Source organism: Caloenas nicobarica, chromosome 1 (genome assembly GCF_036013445.1).
Source record: "Caloenas nicobarica isolate bCalNic1 chromosome 1, bCalNic1.hap1, whole genome shotgun sequence".
Taxonomy (NCBI): Eukaryota; Metazoa; Chordata; class Aves; order Columbiformes; family Columbidae; genus Caloenas; species Caloenas nicobarica.
In genome coordinates, this window is record NC_088245.1 from 13,834,847 (window position 1) to 13,854,985 (window position 20,139).

The 20,139-nt window shown below is 39.4% G+C and overlaps 2 protein-coding genes across 2 annotated transcripts in view; one reads left to right on the forward strand and one right to left on the reverse strand.

Annotated features, from left to right (window-relative positions):
• Window positions 1-4,831, forward strand: part of FAM185A (family with sequence similarity 185 member A) — a 40,048-nt gene extending 35,217 nt beyond the window's left edge. Inside the window, exon 8 of the mRNA XM_065644968.1 lies at window positions 2,961-4,831. Within this exon, the coding sequence (XP_065501040.1) occupies window positions 2,961-3,076 (116 nt within the window). The 3' untranslated portion in view covers window positions 3,077-4,831. The remainder of the gene's footprint in view (window positions 1-2,960) is intronic.
• Window positions 4,832-5,791: 960 nt separating this feature from the next.
• Window positions 5,792-20,139, reverse strand: part of FBXL13 (F-box and leucine rich repeat protein 13) — an 84,462-nt gene continuing 70,114 nt past the window's right edge. The window contains exons 20-22 of the mRNA XM_065658322.1: window positions 17,495-17,629; window positions 12,900-13,063; window positions 5,792-6,042 (exon numbers count right to left, since the gene is read on the reverse strand). Of these exons, the coding sequence (XP_065514394.1) occupies window positions 5,889-6,042; window positions 12,900-13,063; window positions 17,495-17,629 (453 nt within the window). The 3' untranslated portion in view covers window positions 5,792-5,888. The remainder of the gene's footprint in view (window positions 6,043-12,899; window positions 13,064-17,494; window positions 17,630-20,139) is intronic.

The window sequence follows — 20,139 nt, forward strand, 5'->3', positions numbered from 1 at the left end:
CCTGCTGAAAGCTCACAGCTGGCGGAGCGGAGCAGAGTGTTCCTTCTCCCCCTGTGCAGCAGAGTTACGGTTCTGATCCCAGGAGTAACATTGTCCACTGCCGTGTCCCTCCCCGTTTTCTCTGTTCTCAAGGCACTGCTTCAAAACTTTCCTTCTTTCCTAGAAGCGATTTTTGACTCTTTGCCACTAGAATTGAGTGGGAAGAGCTTAGATTTACAGTGTCCCTCTAAACACTGTCCCTCTGTGAAGCCTTGATCCTTAAGCAGTATCTTAAAAAAAACAAACAAAGACCCAGGTTGTATCTGGAAAAGATTACATTCCTTTGAGTCAAATAGAAAGTTCATCCAATTTTTATAAAAAACACATTAGATGAGATACTATCCTACAGATTTTTATTGCTTTCAGCTTGCATTTAACTCAAGCTGTTCAGAGCCTTTTTGAGAGATACCACAGTCTTAACAATACTGGTGAAAAACATTTAAAATATGCTCATCTCCGTGTGGCTTATGATAGAACAGAGCACTCTGTTCACTTGCCTTCTGGAGCCTGGGGAAGTTTATGCAGTGAAGTACTGACTATTTATGTTCTGCGAAGGTGTTTTCTGCCATTAGACACACATGGGGAAGAAAAACCTTTTTCCTGGGTGTAAAATTGAAAAAGTGGCCACTCAGCATACTGGTGCATCTGTCTCCTCTTGAGCTCATGTTGTTGTCTTGACTGGTGGGGCTTGAAGTGAAAATTAAGTCTTCAACCCCACCACCCTTCCTTATTCTCAATCCAACAGGCTATTTGCTTTCGTGACTTAATCACGCTAGCGAAGTCATCCGCAGAATCCAGTGATGTTCCCACAGTATTCAGAGTACAGGCTGTGAGTACAGTTAAGACCAAACTGTCATCAAAAGGTCTCCAACTAAACCTTGGTGCTTGATTAGCACCTCATACCCAAAGCTATTTAAATATCTTAAGCTTGATTCGAACCTGCTACCGGCGATAGGCTTAATAAATTTTAAATGGTTTGAAGATCTCCATCCCTGGGGAGTGGAACCACTTTCCTGCAGGCAGTTTGATATTTCTGCATGCCCTTCACAGGCAAATCTCCAAAAGAAGCATGAAGAACAAAACACTTAGTTCTAAGTTCACATAGCAAATGCAAAATGAGAAACAGAGCTCAGAAAACAACTGAGTTTTAAAGTAGGTCTTGTTAATTTGTTTCTGCGTTTCTTCAGAACTACTCTTTAACTTTTTAGCAAAAGTGTACAGGGTGTAAGCAGTGCCTGAAATTGTTCATTTACAGGGCTGATTCCATGCTTCGGTGTTTGTTCCTTGTGCAGAAGAACAAGTCACGGTGCCAAAAACATGAGTGAGAGAGGAACTGGGACTAAGCACTCCAATGTGCACTTTCTGAAAATAACTCTGGCCTACATTTGTGTCTTATCTCTTTAGGAAAAAAAAAAAAAGAGTGCTGTATTTTCAGTGCTCTACAACTCTGTTAAGGGATCAAACAAAATTTTCCTTTATACTTCTTTGTTCATTCATTCTTTGACACCTGGAGGCTATTTCCTGTGTAAAATTCAGACTGACCTAATGTTTGGAGGGCTACCTATACTTAAAAGCTAGATTTTCTTCTGTTCTGTGTTCTCTGATACAATACTATTGCAAATTGATGATTCAGGAAAGCTTTCTGAGGAACTGAAGTTCCAGATTTTAACAGACTTCACATACAACACATCTGTCCAACTTTGTGATGATCATCACAGATTTAAGTCCATAACTAGATGGGGAGCAGAACTGTGGATTCTGCCTTACAGTAGGAGTGATGCGGAGTGTAGTTGAGACGGCTGCTGCCTAGAGCAATCAGGAGCGCAGAAATTGCGCTGGGACATCCACATGGAGATCTTTGAAGGCACATTGTAGTCTGATTGCAAAGGACACTGAAATATCTCTTCATTCAGTGGGAGAACTCTGTCAGTTTTGGACTCCCCTGGAAATCTTGTACCTTTAAACAGGACCTCAGCCTGCTGCTGAACTGATGTGGGTTTGGCCCATAACCTTACATTAATCTCACTTAGAAGTACCAGAGCGCTGAAATGCTATTGAAAAGTTTGGCACGTAGGCTTGAGTTGTGGAAAGCGAGGCAGTGATGTCATCTGGAGTTTCACCACTGGTTTTGACATGGCCAAAATTGAACTTCAGCTGTGTTACAGGTCAGAGCAGAGCATGTTTGCAAAGTTGCTTCAGAATCTGCTTCCCTGCCATCCCCCCTTATGCTATTCCAGGCTCGAATTAGTTCTAAACTTAGAACTCAGTCACAGGAACACTAAAGTAATAATAAAAGATATTTTGTAAAGATAAACTAAAGTGACGGTTGATCTCGTGATAAAGGACTTAAAAGATCCCAGTTTAATTCCCAATTTGGTCATAAATCTTCTGTATAAATTTGGAAGATCGCTTAGTCTCTCTTGGCCACAGTTTCTTAATTGTAAAATGAGGGTAAGTTGAACTTTCTCTTTTATCTGTTTTACAGTTTGCTTTTCAGAGCGTGACCATGCATACTAAGTCTATGTGAAACATGTAAGATGACAGACATCTTGGGGTGGGTTTTTTTAAGCCATAATCATAAGAAAGCCATAATAGCAGCAACATGTCTGGTCATCTGGAAAATCAGGTCTTACCTACGATAAGAGGAAAACTTTTCAAATTACTTAGCCAGATTAATGTCTGATGTAGATGTATTTGCTAGCCCATAACAAAAAAATACTATATAATAAACACCACAACTTTATTGTAATAACATATTATGGGAAATGAGATTAATACAAAAAACCATATCAAGAATGAATTGTCAGATCGTCAGCAGCACCTGTTTAAAAATATAAGACTTTTATTTGGTAGAATTTATATATGTATTTCCAGGGAGCTTGAAAAAATGGCAATACGAAGATATGTTTACTGTTTTCCAGGTCACATGAATCAGAGGAATGAAATGGACAAATGGATTAAGGCTGACACACAAAATGGCAAAGTGTGTCTTAAAAGCCAAAGCTGGATCCAGTCTGTCAAGCTGAAGAGTTCTTAAAGGTGAAATAGGCCAAAGAGATTAAATCAAGAAATTGTAAAGGAACATTTCTGTAAAATTATGAACTTTATTGATGTATATTCTTAGTATAAGAGAAACAATATTAAAAATGAGGGTGTTTTAACCCAAGATTTACCTAACACAGTGGCTGATGTTTAACAGGTCTGGTTTACTTTTAGTGCCTTTTAGGAATGACAAGATCTTAAGTATTCAGAATTTGTATAACTTGATCCATTACCACTTTAAAAACTGGTAACTTTCTAACAAGAGTTTGGAGTTGTCATTTAAAACTAAAAAGCATTTTCAGTGTCTTGTATTTGAAAATATAAAAACTTACTTCAGAGATGACATGCTCTGCAAGATATTTTATATTTTAAATTAAATGTCTTAGTACTGTGGGAATTCTACTGGTGCACGCCAAATGCAGAGAATTTTCTTCAACCAAATGATTTGTATTGTGGACAGGATGAAACCACTCTCAGAACTGTAGTTCTGGTTTGGTCTTTTCATTTGATGTTTGACCCCTGAGCAGTTTCTGCCTTGTCAATGCGCACTGTATCTGTAAAACTACTTAGACGAAATGACAGAACTTCTTTTGTGTCATCCTGGACCACATATTTTAGGACAGAAATAAGAACCCTAGCTCTGTCTACCACTGTTTGTCTGCAAAGAAAAGCTTTTAAAGTAAATACTCCAAAGTGCAATGGATCTGTCTGGTTTCAAGCAGGAGCACTCCACCAACTGGACTTCAGATAAGAGTCCATGTGAACATTCCCCTAAAATAAAAGCTGCCGAAGAATGGAAGTGTTTACCTAGTGAATGAGAACTGGAATCTGTTTATTTGCTACATTTCCAGTGACCGTCAGCCTTGCATGACGGAACTGTGAGCTCTTTGAGGCAGAGGAGGGAGGTGAGGGAAGCGTGTACGCCCTGCACAAGGGCATGTGTGAGTTTTGTGGAGGATTTTGTGTTACTGTAAATGGAGCTTTTAAAAGCATTTCCATACATATACATGGCACCTTATAAAAGAAGTACTGAAATTTGTGGTTTAAAACTGAAACATAAGAATTCTTGCCAGCCGAGTGGATGGAGAGTAGCAAAGAAGGGCTCAGCATCTCAGCTCAGGTTTAAAGTTGTGTATATGTGTGCTAGTACTTTAGATCGTAATGGTACGTTATGAATTGAACTTTTCCTTTCCCACAAGATTCCCCAAGAGGTAGAATTGCCCCTGGCTGATGGACTTTAGTAGGCAAGGGCAGCATTTTTACTATAATTCAGGTTAAAAACTCTCCATTCTGTTTGCTGTTGTGTGTACTGTTTGGATGAGGTGGGCACTGGTGTGGATAGCAAACTATATGTATTTTCAGTATAAACACATATATAAAACATTAGCAATACTATTAGTAAAAGCAATATTGCTAGTTATTAGTAATTACTATACTACTACTGTTAAAAGATACAAAATTAATAAACATGTCATGGTTTTAGATTTTCTGAAAAATTTTTGAAACTAATGATTTCTTTGCACTGCTGCAAACGAAGTGAAAGAAGCACCTCTGAATTCACACTGCATTGAAAAATAAAAACAAGGTAGTAGAGGTTTCACAAAATTTAATGGTTCCATTATTCACCTGGAATCCAAAGCCTGTCAACCTTTGTGACTTAGGTGGTGCTTTTGGGGACTGCTGCATCAGCAACTTAAAGAAGAACATAGTAGGAAAACATGTTATTTCTTCCACGTTCAAAAGAAAGCAAGCTAAGGCATTCATATTCTAAACTTAGCTGGAATTAAACATTAGGATTGGTAGTTATTTGCTTAAATAAGTTAAATAAGCCATCAGAAGAGTTGTGCTACTGCTAAACCTACTCTGTTTATATTCTTTCCAAGTTAATAGATGTTGAGACCAGCTAAATAAAACTTAAACATAAAGGTTAAGAATGAGCTGAAGAAAGACAAATCTTTGGGAGTTTCCCCAAAGGCATTTGAGTAATGTCTTGTTCTGCTATAACAAGGTGAAACTTTTTATTTTTCTCTAGATGAGGGAAGATTAGTGAGTTATCGGTAATTAGGATTTGAAGGGCAAGTCCCATGTATGCTTTTTTTTGGTCCATTTGATAAGATGTTTTCTTGTAACTGGAGAAAATTTATCCTGTAACACTTTTCTCATCTGTGCCCCTTTCCATTTCACCCTCCTGGCTGTGGCAGCTGCCAGCCAGCCCGTGCTTCAGACCTGCAAATGGAAACATCAGCTGGCTTAGAGAGTTGAACTCGGCCTGAGAGGCTTTTGTGAGAATTAGGGCTCTGGGTGCAGGAGTGACTGTTAATAAGTAGAGAACTGTGCTTAAATGTGTATTGTATAGTTGTGTATTAAGGAATTAGTTGTCACTACCTACTCACTGTTCTGCATTGCTAAAGAACGCTGTATTTGATGAGTACCAGTGGAGTCAAGTGTGAAGTTCTGTGGGAAGTCAGAGTGTTAATGTCCTGGAGAGTACCTTCATGGCAAACATGAACCCCAAACACACAGATTTATTTATTGCTTACTCTGCATGGGACTACAAAAACTTCTCATTATTGAAAGATGAAGACAGCTTGAATCAACATCTGAAAGTTGGCAATGTTGTGTCAGTGTGGCTGTCTTGCTTGAAGGCATACACAGTCGTGCAAGAGCGATTCACATTGCTTCCTTGCTAATTCAACAAAAGGCCTTTTATTAAAGTAGGATTAGTTTTAAGAAAAAAAAAATAGTGTTCTTTTCATGGTCTAGTGGAAAGCCTTTGAATTGTAGAAGATGTTGTGCAATTTCATTTTTCATTTTGAAGAATTTGTTTGTTCAGGCTCTGATGTGCATTCCATGGTGAAGGTGAATATGTTACCATCCCGGTCATATCCAAGCCAGGAGGGAGGGTCAGCATCATTATGTTCTTGTTTCTCCAGTTTGGCTGTATATTTCAAGACAGCTTGTCTGCAATGAGAGTTTAAAAAAAAAAAAAAAGACAGGAGGAATAAAAAAATTTTGCAGAGGCTGTTTCTACAAAGAACACTAAAAGCTGTTTAACGAGCAAAAGTTCCTTGTTTTAACTGAAGCTATCAATATTATAAGAGGTGTTGTGGAAACTAAAAAAAGATGATTATTGGTTAGGCTATAGAGTCACAGAATAAATTAGGTTGGAAGGGGCCTCTGGAGATCAGTTAATCCTGATCTTGCTCTAAATGGATCCAACTAGACCAGGTGGGTCATGGCTTTGCCAGCTGAGCTCTGAACATCCCTAGGGATGGGGATTGCACAGCCCCTTTGGGATCCTGTTCAAGTGTTTGATTACAAAATAGTCCCTTGTATATAATCGGAACTTTACATGTGCCATGTGTCCTGTTAGTGCACTTTGGAGAAGTCTGGCCATGTCTTCTCTTCTGCGTCCTCTGATAGAGTTACGGACAGCGTTCTTGTCTTGTGGCTGAGCAAAGCAATCCTTGCAGCCTCTCTGCACACCACCTGCTCTAGCCCTTTAATGGTCTTGGTGGCCCTCACCTGTACTTGCTCTAGTGTGCCAGTTACTGTCTTGACCAAAACACAGATCTTTGGGACTGAGCGGGTGCTACCATTGGAATAATGGCATTGTGTTTTGAAGAAAACCAAACAAGACAAATAAACCAGTAACATCAAGAGATACCATAGAATCTCCAGAGTGAAGGCTACAGTAGCTGTGCAGGTCCCCTTCTCTGTATTTTTCTTTGACCAGTTTCTGTGGCACCTCCAAGTATTTTTACCCTTTCCTGGCTCACCTCCTGCTTTCTTTTTGGCTAGTCTCTCCAGTTGTAGTTATCTTCTGTCACCCACCTCTTTTTAAAGTGTATTGATTCTGAAACTGAATTGCACACACAATGGGCAGCGTTACAGAACTCTGATGTTACCTGCACTGGCCCCGAACTCGCCTGAAGGCTGTTTTGCAGCTCCTGTGATAGCTGACCCAGAAGAGAATTTCTTATGGTGTCCAAAACCCCCTCAGCATTTTGTAGCCACTGCCCCTTTGCAACACTGGAACACAACATCAACAAACTAGAGCAAACAATACAGAAATGGAAGAAAATCAAGCCTACTGAGGGAGACACCCTAACAAGAAGTTGCAGAGTAACTCTCCCCTCCCTCTTTTCCAACCTCCAGTGCCTTCCTGAGCTGAAGAAACTCAACCCGCCACTTTCTGCCTTTTGAAGGTCTCTTTCTTTCCACAGTGTCTGTGCTGGCCGTCAGCCCGCTCCCGGCTGTGTGGGTCCCCTGGCCTCCCCCACCGCTGCTGCGGAGCTCGGCGTGCCGAGCGTGCGCCTGAGCTGCTGGGGACGCGCCAGCTCTGCGCCCCCGGCCTCTGCCACAGCCACGCCAAGGCAGCCTTGCTCCTGCTGGCCCATCTCCTACACTCTGTAACAGAATATAATGTATGGCATCTAGGCAATAATAGAAAAAAATCCAAAGTAAAGGGGTCTGTTATCTGCCAGCAATGCTACTACAGTATTTTTTTTCCCCGAAGTGAATATGCTGAAGATGGTTACAAAAGAGGCTGATGTGCACAGCTGCGATGTGCCCCCACAGCAGGGAGGGGTGCAAAAGGGATAAAATTAATGAAGCAAGGAGGGCTCCTTTGCAGCTGCTGCAGGGTATTTTTTTTTTTTTAATCTAACACTGACACACTGTATGAACCACACGAACACAAAGCTGTATCTGTTTTTATATTAGGGAGGCCTGTGCCATAGAGGAATGTGTGCACAATTTATATGAGCTATAAGTGCTAAGCTATAAAATAAAAGTCAACTCATCCAGGTCCAAATTCCTGTTTTTCATGGAAACTGCGATGTATGGTGGCTGTCTGCAGCATGTATAAGGGGAGTTGTTACTATTTTTCTGGAAACTTATGCTGTCCCATGCCTGGAGCTACAGTTGATTACTTTGCCAGAAACAGCCATTCATTAATCATCAACACATGGCAAAATAGATCATTTATTTAAGATATACTGTACTATGACAGAGCCTGCCTATTTATTTATATAGTGTCTTAAATGAGCACATTGATGAATAAAAGTATTTCAGCAAATAATTACAATTATCTTTAGCAAAGCAAATATCTCTTGGTATAAGTCAGACAAAAGTACTGGCCCAAACACATGGCTTGAGCAGCACTGGAATATATAAGTGAATCTTTACTCAAAGTTTCAATCCCTTTACTAAGAGGGGGTCGCTGGGCAATACAGCTCTGCATCACGATCTGAATCCTGAGCCGTTCCAACATTCAGAAGTGTCTCACTGGGTCCATCATAATCAAAAGCAGAGGTTTTGAAACAGACTTTTTGAGATGAGGTTACAAAAAACAATCTAGTGAAAAGTCATGGAAAATAAAAACTTAAACATGGGAGAACTGGTTATAGTGCAAATGCAGGAGAAATTAAGCTGAAGAGGCAAGTGGAGGCAGGCAGCTAATGGGAAAAGCAGAAAGCATCCTGCAAGCATGTTCCAGGTTACAGAAAGTGATAAGAGTACATAAAAGCTGAAGTATTCTGAGGTGTATGTCAGCTGCAGTAATTGTATCTTTTTGCGGCATCCAGTTCAAGCGCACACGATGGCTGAAACATGGCACTCCAGGAGCCTCCCTGTCACTTCTGAATATCGATTTACAGCCAGTCAGAAGACAATACTATGATATTTTTATTTCTTCTTCAAGAGAAAACTTAATAGTAATTATTCTTAGTCCTTTACCAAATCTTGTGTAGGCTGTCTTCATTTCCTATTACATGTGTGTTGGACTCCCAAATCCTTCCTGCTTTGAGACCTAAGAAATTCTGCCTTTTCAAGAAAGCAGAGTTTTTGCAATACCTTCTCTAACCAACAGCAACCATCAGAAAACACAACAATAGTAACAAAACCAGAATGTTCTCCATATGTCTAATGTATTGTAGCTGTTAAGACCCAATGGAATTCCTGTTTAAAAGGCGAAAATTGTAATAGTATTTGTTGATGAGTCATTTGTTGACAGAGCAGTCATGCATTTAAAAGAAATTTCACTGGTTTCATATTAGTACAGATTAAAAAAAAAAAAAGGAAGCATTTAATTTTGCTCTCAAAGAACAGCTTTTGGTGGAACCGAACTGTTACAGCTGAGAAGCAGTTTGGTGCAAGCATGAGGCTGGTTGGCTTCTCATGGCCCTGGCAGGTTTCCTTTCTCATTTTGCACCCCAAAGTGTTGGTAGAGAGCGACACCTTCCTCAGCACTGCACCCGGCTTAAAACAGAATTTGTGTTCTGAAGTTTAAGGAGAATGTTTCACAGGGAATTGCTTCTCTAAAGATGCCAGTGTGATTTCTTCTGGGATTCGTCCTAAGTGAATCACAATCAATACAACCTTTTCCTACAGAAGCCACATTTTAAAAAGCAGTTAGCTTGCTTTTCCTCTAGTAGAAGAAAACAATTGCACCAGTATCATACACTCCCACAGGCAGAGTATCCATGATTCTTTATGGCATTTAGAAGCAGGATTAACTGAAAGTTCATTAGCCTCTGGATACAGAAATATGCAGTAAGATATCAGGCCATAGACTTTTTTTTTTTTTTCTCCTAACATTTAAGAAACCTGGAACCAGGCTAGTATGTTGGCAACTATAATCTTGAATGCTACCTGATACTGGAAAGAATGGACAATTTATATGCTCTGCTCGTAACTGTTTCCTATGAAGCTACATTGGACTGAAACTTGAAGAACTTTGCGGCTCCATATGTTTTTATTTTAATCTAACGAAACAGTAAAAATAAAACTTTGAAAAAGAATGTGACACAATACAAGAGATATGCCTCAATAATTTGCAAGGCTCAGTCTAGTAAGAGATGTCTCCTAGGACTGCTTAGTGTTTCATAATAAATAATGTGGAAGTCCTTTGGCAAAATGAAGTATACATGATTTATAGATTTTGTAGGGCAACTTCAAACTAAAAACATATTTCTTCTATTGCTTCTTTATAACTGAGGCCACTAGCATGTGTAGGTCTCCAAATTAATCTGATTTTTACATAGATGTCCTCTTCCATGTCCTTAAACAGGGAATTAAATGTCTCTGAAATGTCAGTTTCACATCTGCAAAACATAAATTACACCTGAAATCAGCCTTTTCCTCTACATTCTATGAAAATGTAAGAACTTGAATAAGGTTTTAAGAGTTAGTCTGAAAACAGAGAATGAGGCCATGTTGTTAATTTTTCTGACAATCTGTTGCTTATTATTCATTACTGAAAACACACAGGTTGTGAATAAAATACACAGTTCTATAAAGATACATCATGACATCTAAGTGACAGTACTGTCATTGCTTTTGATGGCATTACTGAAAATCTGCTGCAAGATGACTAACAGGGTAGCATCAGTGCCATAGTTTTGCTGTGCTTTTGATGTAGTTATTGGCAGAAAACAAATGTTTTTTATCATTGTCACAAAATTGGCCTTGAACTACAACAAGATTTTTTGAAAGTGTGACACGGGATGTGGAATCTATCTGAATCTAGCTGTGAACTGCCTTTTATTTTCTGAATATCATTCCACCTAATGGCAATTTTAGAGTCTGATTGAAAAGCCACTTCGACCTCAGCATGGTGAGTCTGGTCTGCAGCCTGCCTGGGTCTAGGGGGCTCTTCAGACCTGTTGGGAGGAACACGCAAAATTTCTTCACTGCTGAGTTATTCTACGTGATCAATCCACCTGAAAGATTTTGTCCCAGACTCAAATGGGGTAGGAGTTTCCTGTTGCTGAGTGTATGGTGCAAAGGGTTAGAGACCGAGGCTGACAAAGAAAGGAAAGGCAAGGAAAGAGGAAAGGAAAGAGGAAAGGAAAGAGGAAAGGAAAGAGGAAAGGAAAGAGGAAAGGAAAGGAAAGGAAAGGAAAGGAAAGGAAAGGAAAGGAAAGGAAAGGAAAGGAAAGGAAAGGAAAGGAAGAACATCCACTGTCACATACCAGACAATCAGACTCAAGAAAGTAAAATCGGCAAAGTTTGCCTTGTTCTAAAAAATCACTAAAAGGGCAAAGATAACACTGGGTGGAGATGTGTCTCATGGCTGCTTTTTGTTTTGTAAGGATCTGTGACTCTCCAGGGCTTTCTTTACAGTAAAAATAACTGGTTGGGAAATTCCTTGGCTGAGTCAGAAGAGTTTAATCAAGACATTTGGAGAACCCATAGCATATGGGACTCTGAGGCACAGGCATAATCCTGGGTCATCCCACAAAGGCTGCAATAATGCAAATGGTTTTCTGAGAGGTCAGGTCAGCCCTTTGATCATTCCTCACCCAACATAAATTGGAACGCACCCAAATTTCTGTTCGTATTACATCTCACTTCTATGTGAAGACGTATAAGCAACCAGGGCCCGAAAGGGATGACACACTGTTTGGTGCTCTGAACAAAGATATGAAATCACAGAAAAAGCAAGTCAGCAACAGTTATCCAGGGGTAAAAGAAAATCTCTTGAGGCTTATAATGAGAAAAACTGTAAATCAGAAAGTTATGAGGAAATCTATTGTATTTGAAATACCTTTTTTTTTTTGAATGAACACTGTAGTTCATTTAGAATAATTTTTTTCAATTCATACTCTTGCATACCAATCCTTCAAAACACTTTCTGTGTTGAAGAAGTATTTAATTAGAAGTAGAGATCTTGAGATGGAAGTTCTGAGATGACATTAAGAAAACTAAGTCAGAGAGAAGTAAAGAAAATAAAAGTAATGACAGTGGAATTGTTTGTGGCGAGACACATAGAGGGAAATAAACCAAGGAGGGTTTGGAAAGCATGAAACACACTGGAAATATCTTTTAAGTTATTAAGCATCTGCATTGGTCTTGTGGTCTCCAAAGTGACTATTAAACCCTGGAATGATTTAGCATGGAGCGTGCTATCTACAGTGGTCCTGTTGGAGTGGGGTTAGAGCTCTCCTCCTATGGATATTTTGTTTATGACATAGTATTACATATTTCTTACTCTTACTGAAGTCAGAAAGTTTGATTAAGTTACATACTCAGACATATCAATCATGCTTAGACTGTAGTTCTTTTTCAAACGGGTTCTTTGGTGTGTCTGGCCACTGCGCAGTTCTGGTCTGTGATGTTCTGAATGCCCATGGAAGGATGACAGACATGAGATCTGCATCTTGAAGACTCACAGCTGAAAAATCATGTCTAAACCTGACCAGAACTGTCTGGCTTTTACACGCCATGAGCAATCAAGAGGATGGGTCCATTTCCACCAGTGGGGAAGCTGGAAGGTAGATGACCTGTTTTTTCTTATTGTAGATCCATAACAAATATGTTTCATTTGTATTTCATGAAACTATGATTACGATACCTTGAGTCATTCCCTGTAACCATGCTGCATTCTGAGAACAAGCCCACATCAATGCCAGGTCTGCTTCTGCCACACACTGACATGTGGTCAGTGAGAAACAGGCTCCCACAAGCCGTCGGGGTGAGCTCAAGTACACAATGCGATGGCTGAGAGCATTAGGCCCAGTCTGGTTTTCTGCCTCATGCTCTCACATGCCATGGAGGTGACATTCTACGTCTGCAGAAATTTCCCGAACAGGACATTGTCTGCCATAAAAACAGTGGGGCCGCTATTTCCCTTCACTTCTGGCTGACACAAGAACATGTGGATACCCACACCAGCCCACAGGAATCTGAAGGCAGTGATGTGGACACCCCCTAGACGAAGGAGCAAGATGGCTCAAGCCACATAGCCAGCATGGCAACGTGATACCAATGAAGAAAAAGCACCTCTGAATTAAGATTAAGAAATATCCTCTTACTTGGTAATGTTTCTACAGTACAGCATCTTGAGAATCTGGAGTTGCTTACAGCCTTTCCAAAGACATTTCAGTGCTTTGTCGGTGAGATGAATGCAACCCGAGACATCCAAGAAGTGGAGGTAATGGCAGGCGGCAGCCAAGTATTGGATACAGCTATCAGTCATCTGTAGGTGAAACAACAAGACACACAGCAATTATACATTATTTAACAGTTGAAAGAAAAAAAAAACACAGAGCAGAATTTTAGTCTCTGGTTTGTGGGAAAACTATGTTTTAAAATACTTTGTGGAAGTAAAGTTTCTGGCATGGTGGAATTCTGAATCTCTGCAAGAGGCCCTACAGGAACTGTCACTTAAATATCAGGAGCATATTAGGTATTAGTTAACTGTGATTCCAGCACAGTCTAAAGTATTGTGGGATTTTTTTTTTACCTAAGCACAATAGTGTAACTTTCCCAACCTCATAATTTTGCATGTAACACACAGAAGCCTTTAGCCTCACCTGCTATTGCATTGTTCTCTCTATTAGGCTGCACTTGTAGTTTAGTTAAATCAGTTTTGTATCTCAGTTCTCTATTGCAAATGAGTGTCTCAAACCAAGAGCTTTTTAACTTACAGTTGTTTTCCTTTAGCTCTGAAGCAGAGCTGCTTAGTTCCACATCACAATTCCATTTTTCTAAAGTGATATTCATTGCCATTAACACTAGAAGTCGCATTTGGGAAAAACATGAGACACGGAGTCTCCGAGGTACATAAGCAGTCATGCGAGCTACTTAATCACTCCACTGACCTCAGCGGGAACAGTCAAGAACACATTCTGCACATACTTTAATTACCTTGGTCAGTCAGGACCAAAAATCAAGAGGGGATGTACTAAAGACCTTTTGAAGATACTTGATCAAAATCAGTGGAGTGGGAAGGTGGAAAGACAGACAAGGTTTCACTTGCATTAAACAGCCAATCTCTTGAGAATCGAAAAGGGACAAGAAGGCAAGATGAAGCTGGGACCTTGGGTTGTGGAACAGAAAATTAGCACACTATCTTGTGATACAGTCCTCCTGGAATATAGTGGTAATTCTGTGCTTTGTGCATTCCAGATTTAGCTACATGCTCAATCTTAAGATCTTAAATAGATTAATAGATAGATTAAAAGAGTAGTAAGTAGATTAAAATATTAATAAATAGATTATATTCCTATTGAAATAAAAATAAATTGCTGACTCTGAAGTCAGTAATCGGTATCAGATGCGTTTAAGAGAAATCTACATCATACACTCAATCCTATTGCCTTTAGAAGGCTGAATTACAGAATTCATTGACAATCAAATTGTGTCTTCGGAACTTTGCTATTTAAATAGCTGATTCATTTCACCAGAGATTTATTTTCAAGTCTTGCTGTATTTTTTCATGTATAGGATATCTTTCCCTCAGCAAATTCATTTTTTTCCTATGAAATAAGAATTACTCTTGAATCGGGCTCATTCCTTGAGTACGACTCAGAACTGCACTGCTGAATATTTTGTAGTATCGGCATTTGCAATATTACTTGCACCTGTCCCAGGCGTACAGAAACATGACAGGGAGGCTCACCGCACTTTCACTGAAGCTGGTGGGGTTTGCTTAAAGACAATTAATTTGCTCCAGTAGACATGATTAACATGATAAGCTCTTCTAATTTTAGAGTAACCTGAATAGCACATGCCAAAACATTCTTAATGGACATATATTTCTTTATTGATTTTGTCCATGTTCTCTTGCTATGTTGTTTTGTTTGTTGTTGCGTTGGTTTTTTTTTTTAATATAGCTGATGTTGCAGTACATGACAGTCAGACATATTAACATATATGCTTTGGAACAGGTTAATTCTTACTTTAATCTCCTGACCATTTTTAAACAGCCTCTGAGAGGAAAATATTTCCTCCCTTAGCAGCTGGATCCCCTCAACTTGTACTAGAGATTGCCAAAGGATTTGAAAGACCCATTAGTTTTAACATTCACAGGTGTACCCAGCTCATTTTATGAAGTTGCAAGCTGGATTCACGTCAAAAAAGGACTTGTAAACCAGTGTGTAGGTTTATTTGAAATAGTCTTGATGTTCTTTTCTGAAAATAGTAGGGTATTTGCAGTTAACAGATTGGCTTTGTAACTGTTTAAATAAAAGATACCATCTAGGAACAAAGCACTGGAAGGGGATTACTGGGTCACTGACTCTACTTCTTGTTCCATTTGAAGGAACTACAAAATATGACCCAGTTCATTCGCTTCTCAAGAGCCATCCTAACATTCCTTAACAGCTGGCCCGTTTCCCTTCCCAGGATGCTGTTTTACAATTCATTGCTCTGATAATTGGAAACTCACAGTTTGCAGCCTAAATGTGTCAACTGCCATTTTATAGGGCGTTTCCAGGTTGGTTTTTTGGTTGGTTGGTTTTGGGTTGGTTTTGTTGTCCTTTGTTTTATTGTTGTTGGGTTTGGTTTGATTTGGTTTGGTCTTGGTTGGTTTGTTTTGTTTTCTGTGTTAGTCTATAAGGTGTAGTGGAAAGCATGGCAGAGAAGACTGCTTGCAAAACTACATAACTACAATTACTTTGGGAAGAACTCCATGCACAATTTTTTATTATTGTTAACATTATGGGAAAATAGCTTAATATCTATCTAAAAGCAAAGGATACAGGAGATTGAGATGAATACATAATAATTAATGCTGTACAGCAGGCATCTGTAAGATAGAAACCAAGGGCTAACGTGAGACACAGACCAACTGCCTTGGCCTGGCAGATCTGAGAGACCAGCCTGTGGGCTTTGGCCTAGAGGCTGAGAAACTCATTTTTGGAAATCTAATGATCAGAACACACATAATTTAGGGATGGCTCACTAGTCAGCCAGGTCATCTCAAGCTATCTGGCCAGACGGCTGAGGTGTTGAGGCACCGCAGTGAACATGAGGGCCGTGCACTGGGCTGGAAGGGTGGTCACGGGTTATGGAGGTGGGTGTTGGAGAGGAGGACGGCAGGGACAGGCAATGGGTGCAGATGTATGGTGGAAGGGAAGAGGACATGGGCACTGCAGTAGGAAAAAAAGGGGGAAACTGGTCCAATGAATATGATGAAATTTTAAAGGAGAGTTCAAGATGAACCTTTCCAAAAGTAGCAATAAACTTAGTCTATTCCCACTTGATAGTGATGGAAGCAACACTACAACACTTTTTCCATGAAACTAAAAAAAAAAATTAAATCAGCATTGTAGAAATTGTATTTGAATGCTTATTCCCAAATTGCATGAAGTATTTGTTTTCGCTCTTAAGGAAAATAATTAAAAGCACGGAAATAATGAAATGCACAAAAGCCAGAGGTATTAAGTCAGAAAGTACAGGGAAGAAGATTTATGCCTTCATAACAGCAATAATCTCAAAAGGGAACACACATTCTGATACAGGTAAGAGACAATTGAGATGCAGGACTTTAATCAAAAATAAATTACACAGAAAATGTAGGATGCAAAAATGCTGTAGTATGACCTCATTTTAAAGAGGAACTAAATTTCATTATAGATGAATCTTAATCTAAATACATTAATAGCTGGAAATAATTGTATTTTTTCAGATATGTAGACATCCTGAATGAAAGTTAGTTGAGCAGCTTTCCTAAAGGGATGTGAATTAATTCAATGTGGCTGCAACTGCACATGGTCTTATTGGTGATAAATACCTACTAAACACAACACACTACATTGCACTCAGCAAAGCACACTGGTGACAGTGGGAACCACTAGCAAAACTCTCACAGTAACTTGGATATTAAGGGAATATTCATACAGCCCTTGAATGCCCAGTTTTCTGAGTCTCCTTCTGGCAGTCAGCAGAGAGACGGGGCTTCTCCAAGAACTGAGGGCAGGTTCCCTGACTGATGCTTTGTAGGAACACCTTTCTCAACTGACTATAAAAAGCAACCTAAGGAAGACTCCCTTCCATAGGTATAAGTTATCCAAAGACCTCATAAATTTTATTTTCTTGGGCTTATAATCTTCAAAATAATTAAGTGTGAATTTACATTTCTGGGTGCATCAGCTTTTAGGCACTACTGCTATTTTCAAAGTAGCCACTGCCCTGCCACATAAAGCCATGGGTATAAAGTTCTCGTGCCCCAGTTTATGCTTTACCTGGGTTTGGAAAGAGCACTGGAAAAAAACAAGCATGAAAATACCAAGAGCTGTTAAAACGAAGACACCGTGCTTTGGAAGCACCCAAAACACCAGAAGCTGAGAGAGTATTTGCAGGAAGTATCACTAAAAGCCCCTCTCTCTTCACCCTTCCCTAGATATCAACCCTAGAGGGACAAACTTTTAACTGATCCAGTGCAGACACCTTTACATTGTAGCTGCAACCATCAGAGGAATGCCAAGCACTCTCAAGAGCCAACTCTCAGAACCTAAAACTCATGGGAAGTCAGCTGAACTTGAGCTCTGATTTCCAAATTAGTTGGGTATGTTGTAGAATTGTGACAAGACTCAGATGCCAGCAGGTCAAAGTTCTGAATGAAATCCTAAGTGCTTCTCTGCAATAGCACTCCCAGAGCTCTCGCCCCATTTCTCACACGAACCTTTGGACAACCCGCGATGCTGACAGCTGTGAGTCTGCGGCAGTGAAACGCCATCGCTCGCACGGCTTCGTCCGTCAGCTGAGGGCAGGATGAGACACAGCAGCGTTCCAGGTGCTTTGTGCCCTTGCAGAACTCCTGAAAGAGCGACAAACCAATCATTCTTAGGTGACGTCTACTCTGTCTTCCTCAGTTTATGACACATTTACGTCAATCCTTTCATCCATGTCAGGCACTTCAGTTTGGTAGGTACCCTCTATTAGTAGTGAAGTCATTCAGCTATTGGCTGTAAATGTCACTAGAAGAAGAAGAGATGCAGTAAGAGGCTATTTTCCATTGCTTATATATTATACTACGTGTTCATTAGACTAACATTCATGTAAGTTCCACTGTATATATTAAACTATGTTGGATTTGGGTTCTTTAAATGGAGCACAACACAGAACCTAAAGGTTTGTGCTTAAAGGACCAGCCCGAAATACATTTATTCTTCCACTCTCTGCAAATGCCTACTTTTGTATATATGAACTTTTCTCCTTTTTTTGAAAAAAATGAACAAACAAATGTATCTGTATAAATTACAATATTTTCTTGGTAAGGGACAGGTAAGAATCTCAGGACTGTCACTCAGGAGTTGTAGCTTCTGATTTGCTCTGTGGAGCTCAAGCCAATCAACTGCTGAAGTGTCATGTAATTCCTGCTGTTGTACCTGTTGACTACAATTTCTAGCTTCATTTTTAGAGTGAATGAACACCTGCAGATCCTGTTGACTTCAATTACAGCACCTTTGTAACTCAGGTATTAGGTATTTCACACACCCTGTAAAACAGATCATTTTGGAAAATACCATACCAGACCAAACTACTACTGCTATTAAGACATTCTAGCTCCTACACGAGCTTTTCAGTTTTTACACAAAGGCCAATTACAAGGCCAGTTGAAAAGACCAAAGGGACAATTAGACCAGCTCAATGTGTTCATGTATTTTTCATCTTACATAGTTGCACCTCTGGCAGGTGATCATTTGAACAAAAATGTTTGGTGAAATGCATGTTTAAGTGTGTATCTTAATTAGCATAAAAGAATCCCACATAAAACTTTGCTTCTCTTGAAATGTGGGTAGTTATAACTTTGACGTACTATGCATATTTATTCTTTGCAATGAAACTCCTATGAAAGGCCACATAGATTCATAAAATACACTTTTCTTCTTTGCCCTCTGAAACTTTGTTTACCTTTCGGCCTGAATCTTTTTCAAGCCTGAAAATATTCACTTCTGGGCCTCTAAAGAGAAGAAGGTAGACCATAATTTGTGTTTGTGGAAACATTCTCCTGAAGAGCCTGCAGATTTGTTAACTCAGGAACCAAACAACCTAAAATGATATTTCTTCATGTGAGCATCGCAGAACATTTTGCGGCTCAAGCAAAGCTTTAGGTTCAGTGAGAATCCCTCCTCTCTGTGGTGTCCAGCCTAGAACCATGGGAGATGCCTTAAATTTGTTGCCGAGCTGATCTTCCAGGCCTACTAATCTTGGCCTAAGGCCAGTGTAATTTGTCATTTACTGGAATGGAAATTCTACCTCTGTAGGGGAAAGAAGGAAACACTTACGTAGTAGATTGAATAAAATCACTGATTGCACAAAGCTTTTCAAAACTTCCAATAATTAGTCCTGAGGTAAACAGACTGAGGGCTACACGGATAAATAACACGTGTATGTACACAGAGACACATAAATGCACATATTTATAATGCACAAATATTGCACATTTATAATTCTGAAAAAAATCCATAGTAATCAGACAATTGCTTTTGACACATAGTTATTTTTTCCTTACATAAAACAGGAACTCAGGCACTAACATACGGTTGATCGCTGGTAAAAGTTAGCTCTTTGATGAGCAAAAAATATGTGATTGTGCATGACTTTCACAAGTCTTACCTAAACAGATGCAAATGAACTTATTAAGTCTGAGATTTGTTTAATAGATTGGAATTTTAGAATTTTTTGTATGTATCCTCACTCTAAGTTCTTTTTTCTATCTATCCCTCAGTATAGCTGTAGCACGGCAGTGCTGCTCGGGCTTCTTTTATTTTACAAATAGCAGGATGTGAATACTTAGGACCGGTTAGAGTGGACAATTCAGAGCTTAAAAAAATTGACTTCCGTACCTTTCCTATTTCAGTCCTAGCTTTACAGGCTGTTACCCACAACACAGAAACATTCTAAACCCAATAACTGAATGTTTTTTATCCATGTGTAAGAGAAACTGCACTCCCTTCACGATTAGGCCTCCAATGTGATGACTTAATCACCACATTCTCAGCGAGGGTACGTAGCACAAGCTGGAGCCAAGATTTCAATGCCTGTGTGATATGATTATCTTGTTTTTACTGGCATAGTTTGCATACATATTTAAAATATCCTTCAAAGTTAGGTTCTGAATTTGCTCACAACTTTAAGTCTACCCCTACATTATTTTGCAAATAGCACTAAAATTATATTTGCAAAGGCAATGGAGCTTTGTTTGCTCTCTTCATCTCTGTGTCCCTGGTTCTAAACCTATAGAAGAAATAACAGAAGAGGTTTTGAAGGTAAATAATGTTTGCAAAACATTTAGACACTGCAAAGAATTGAATACCATATGAA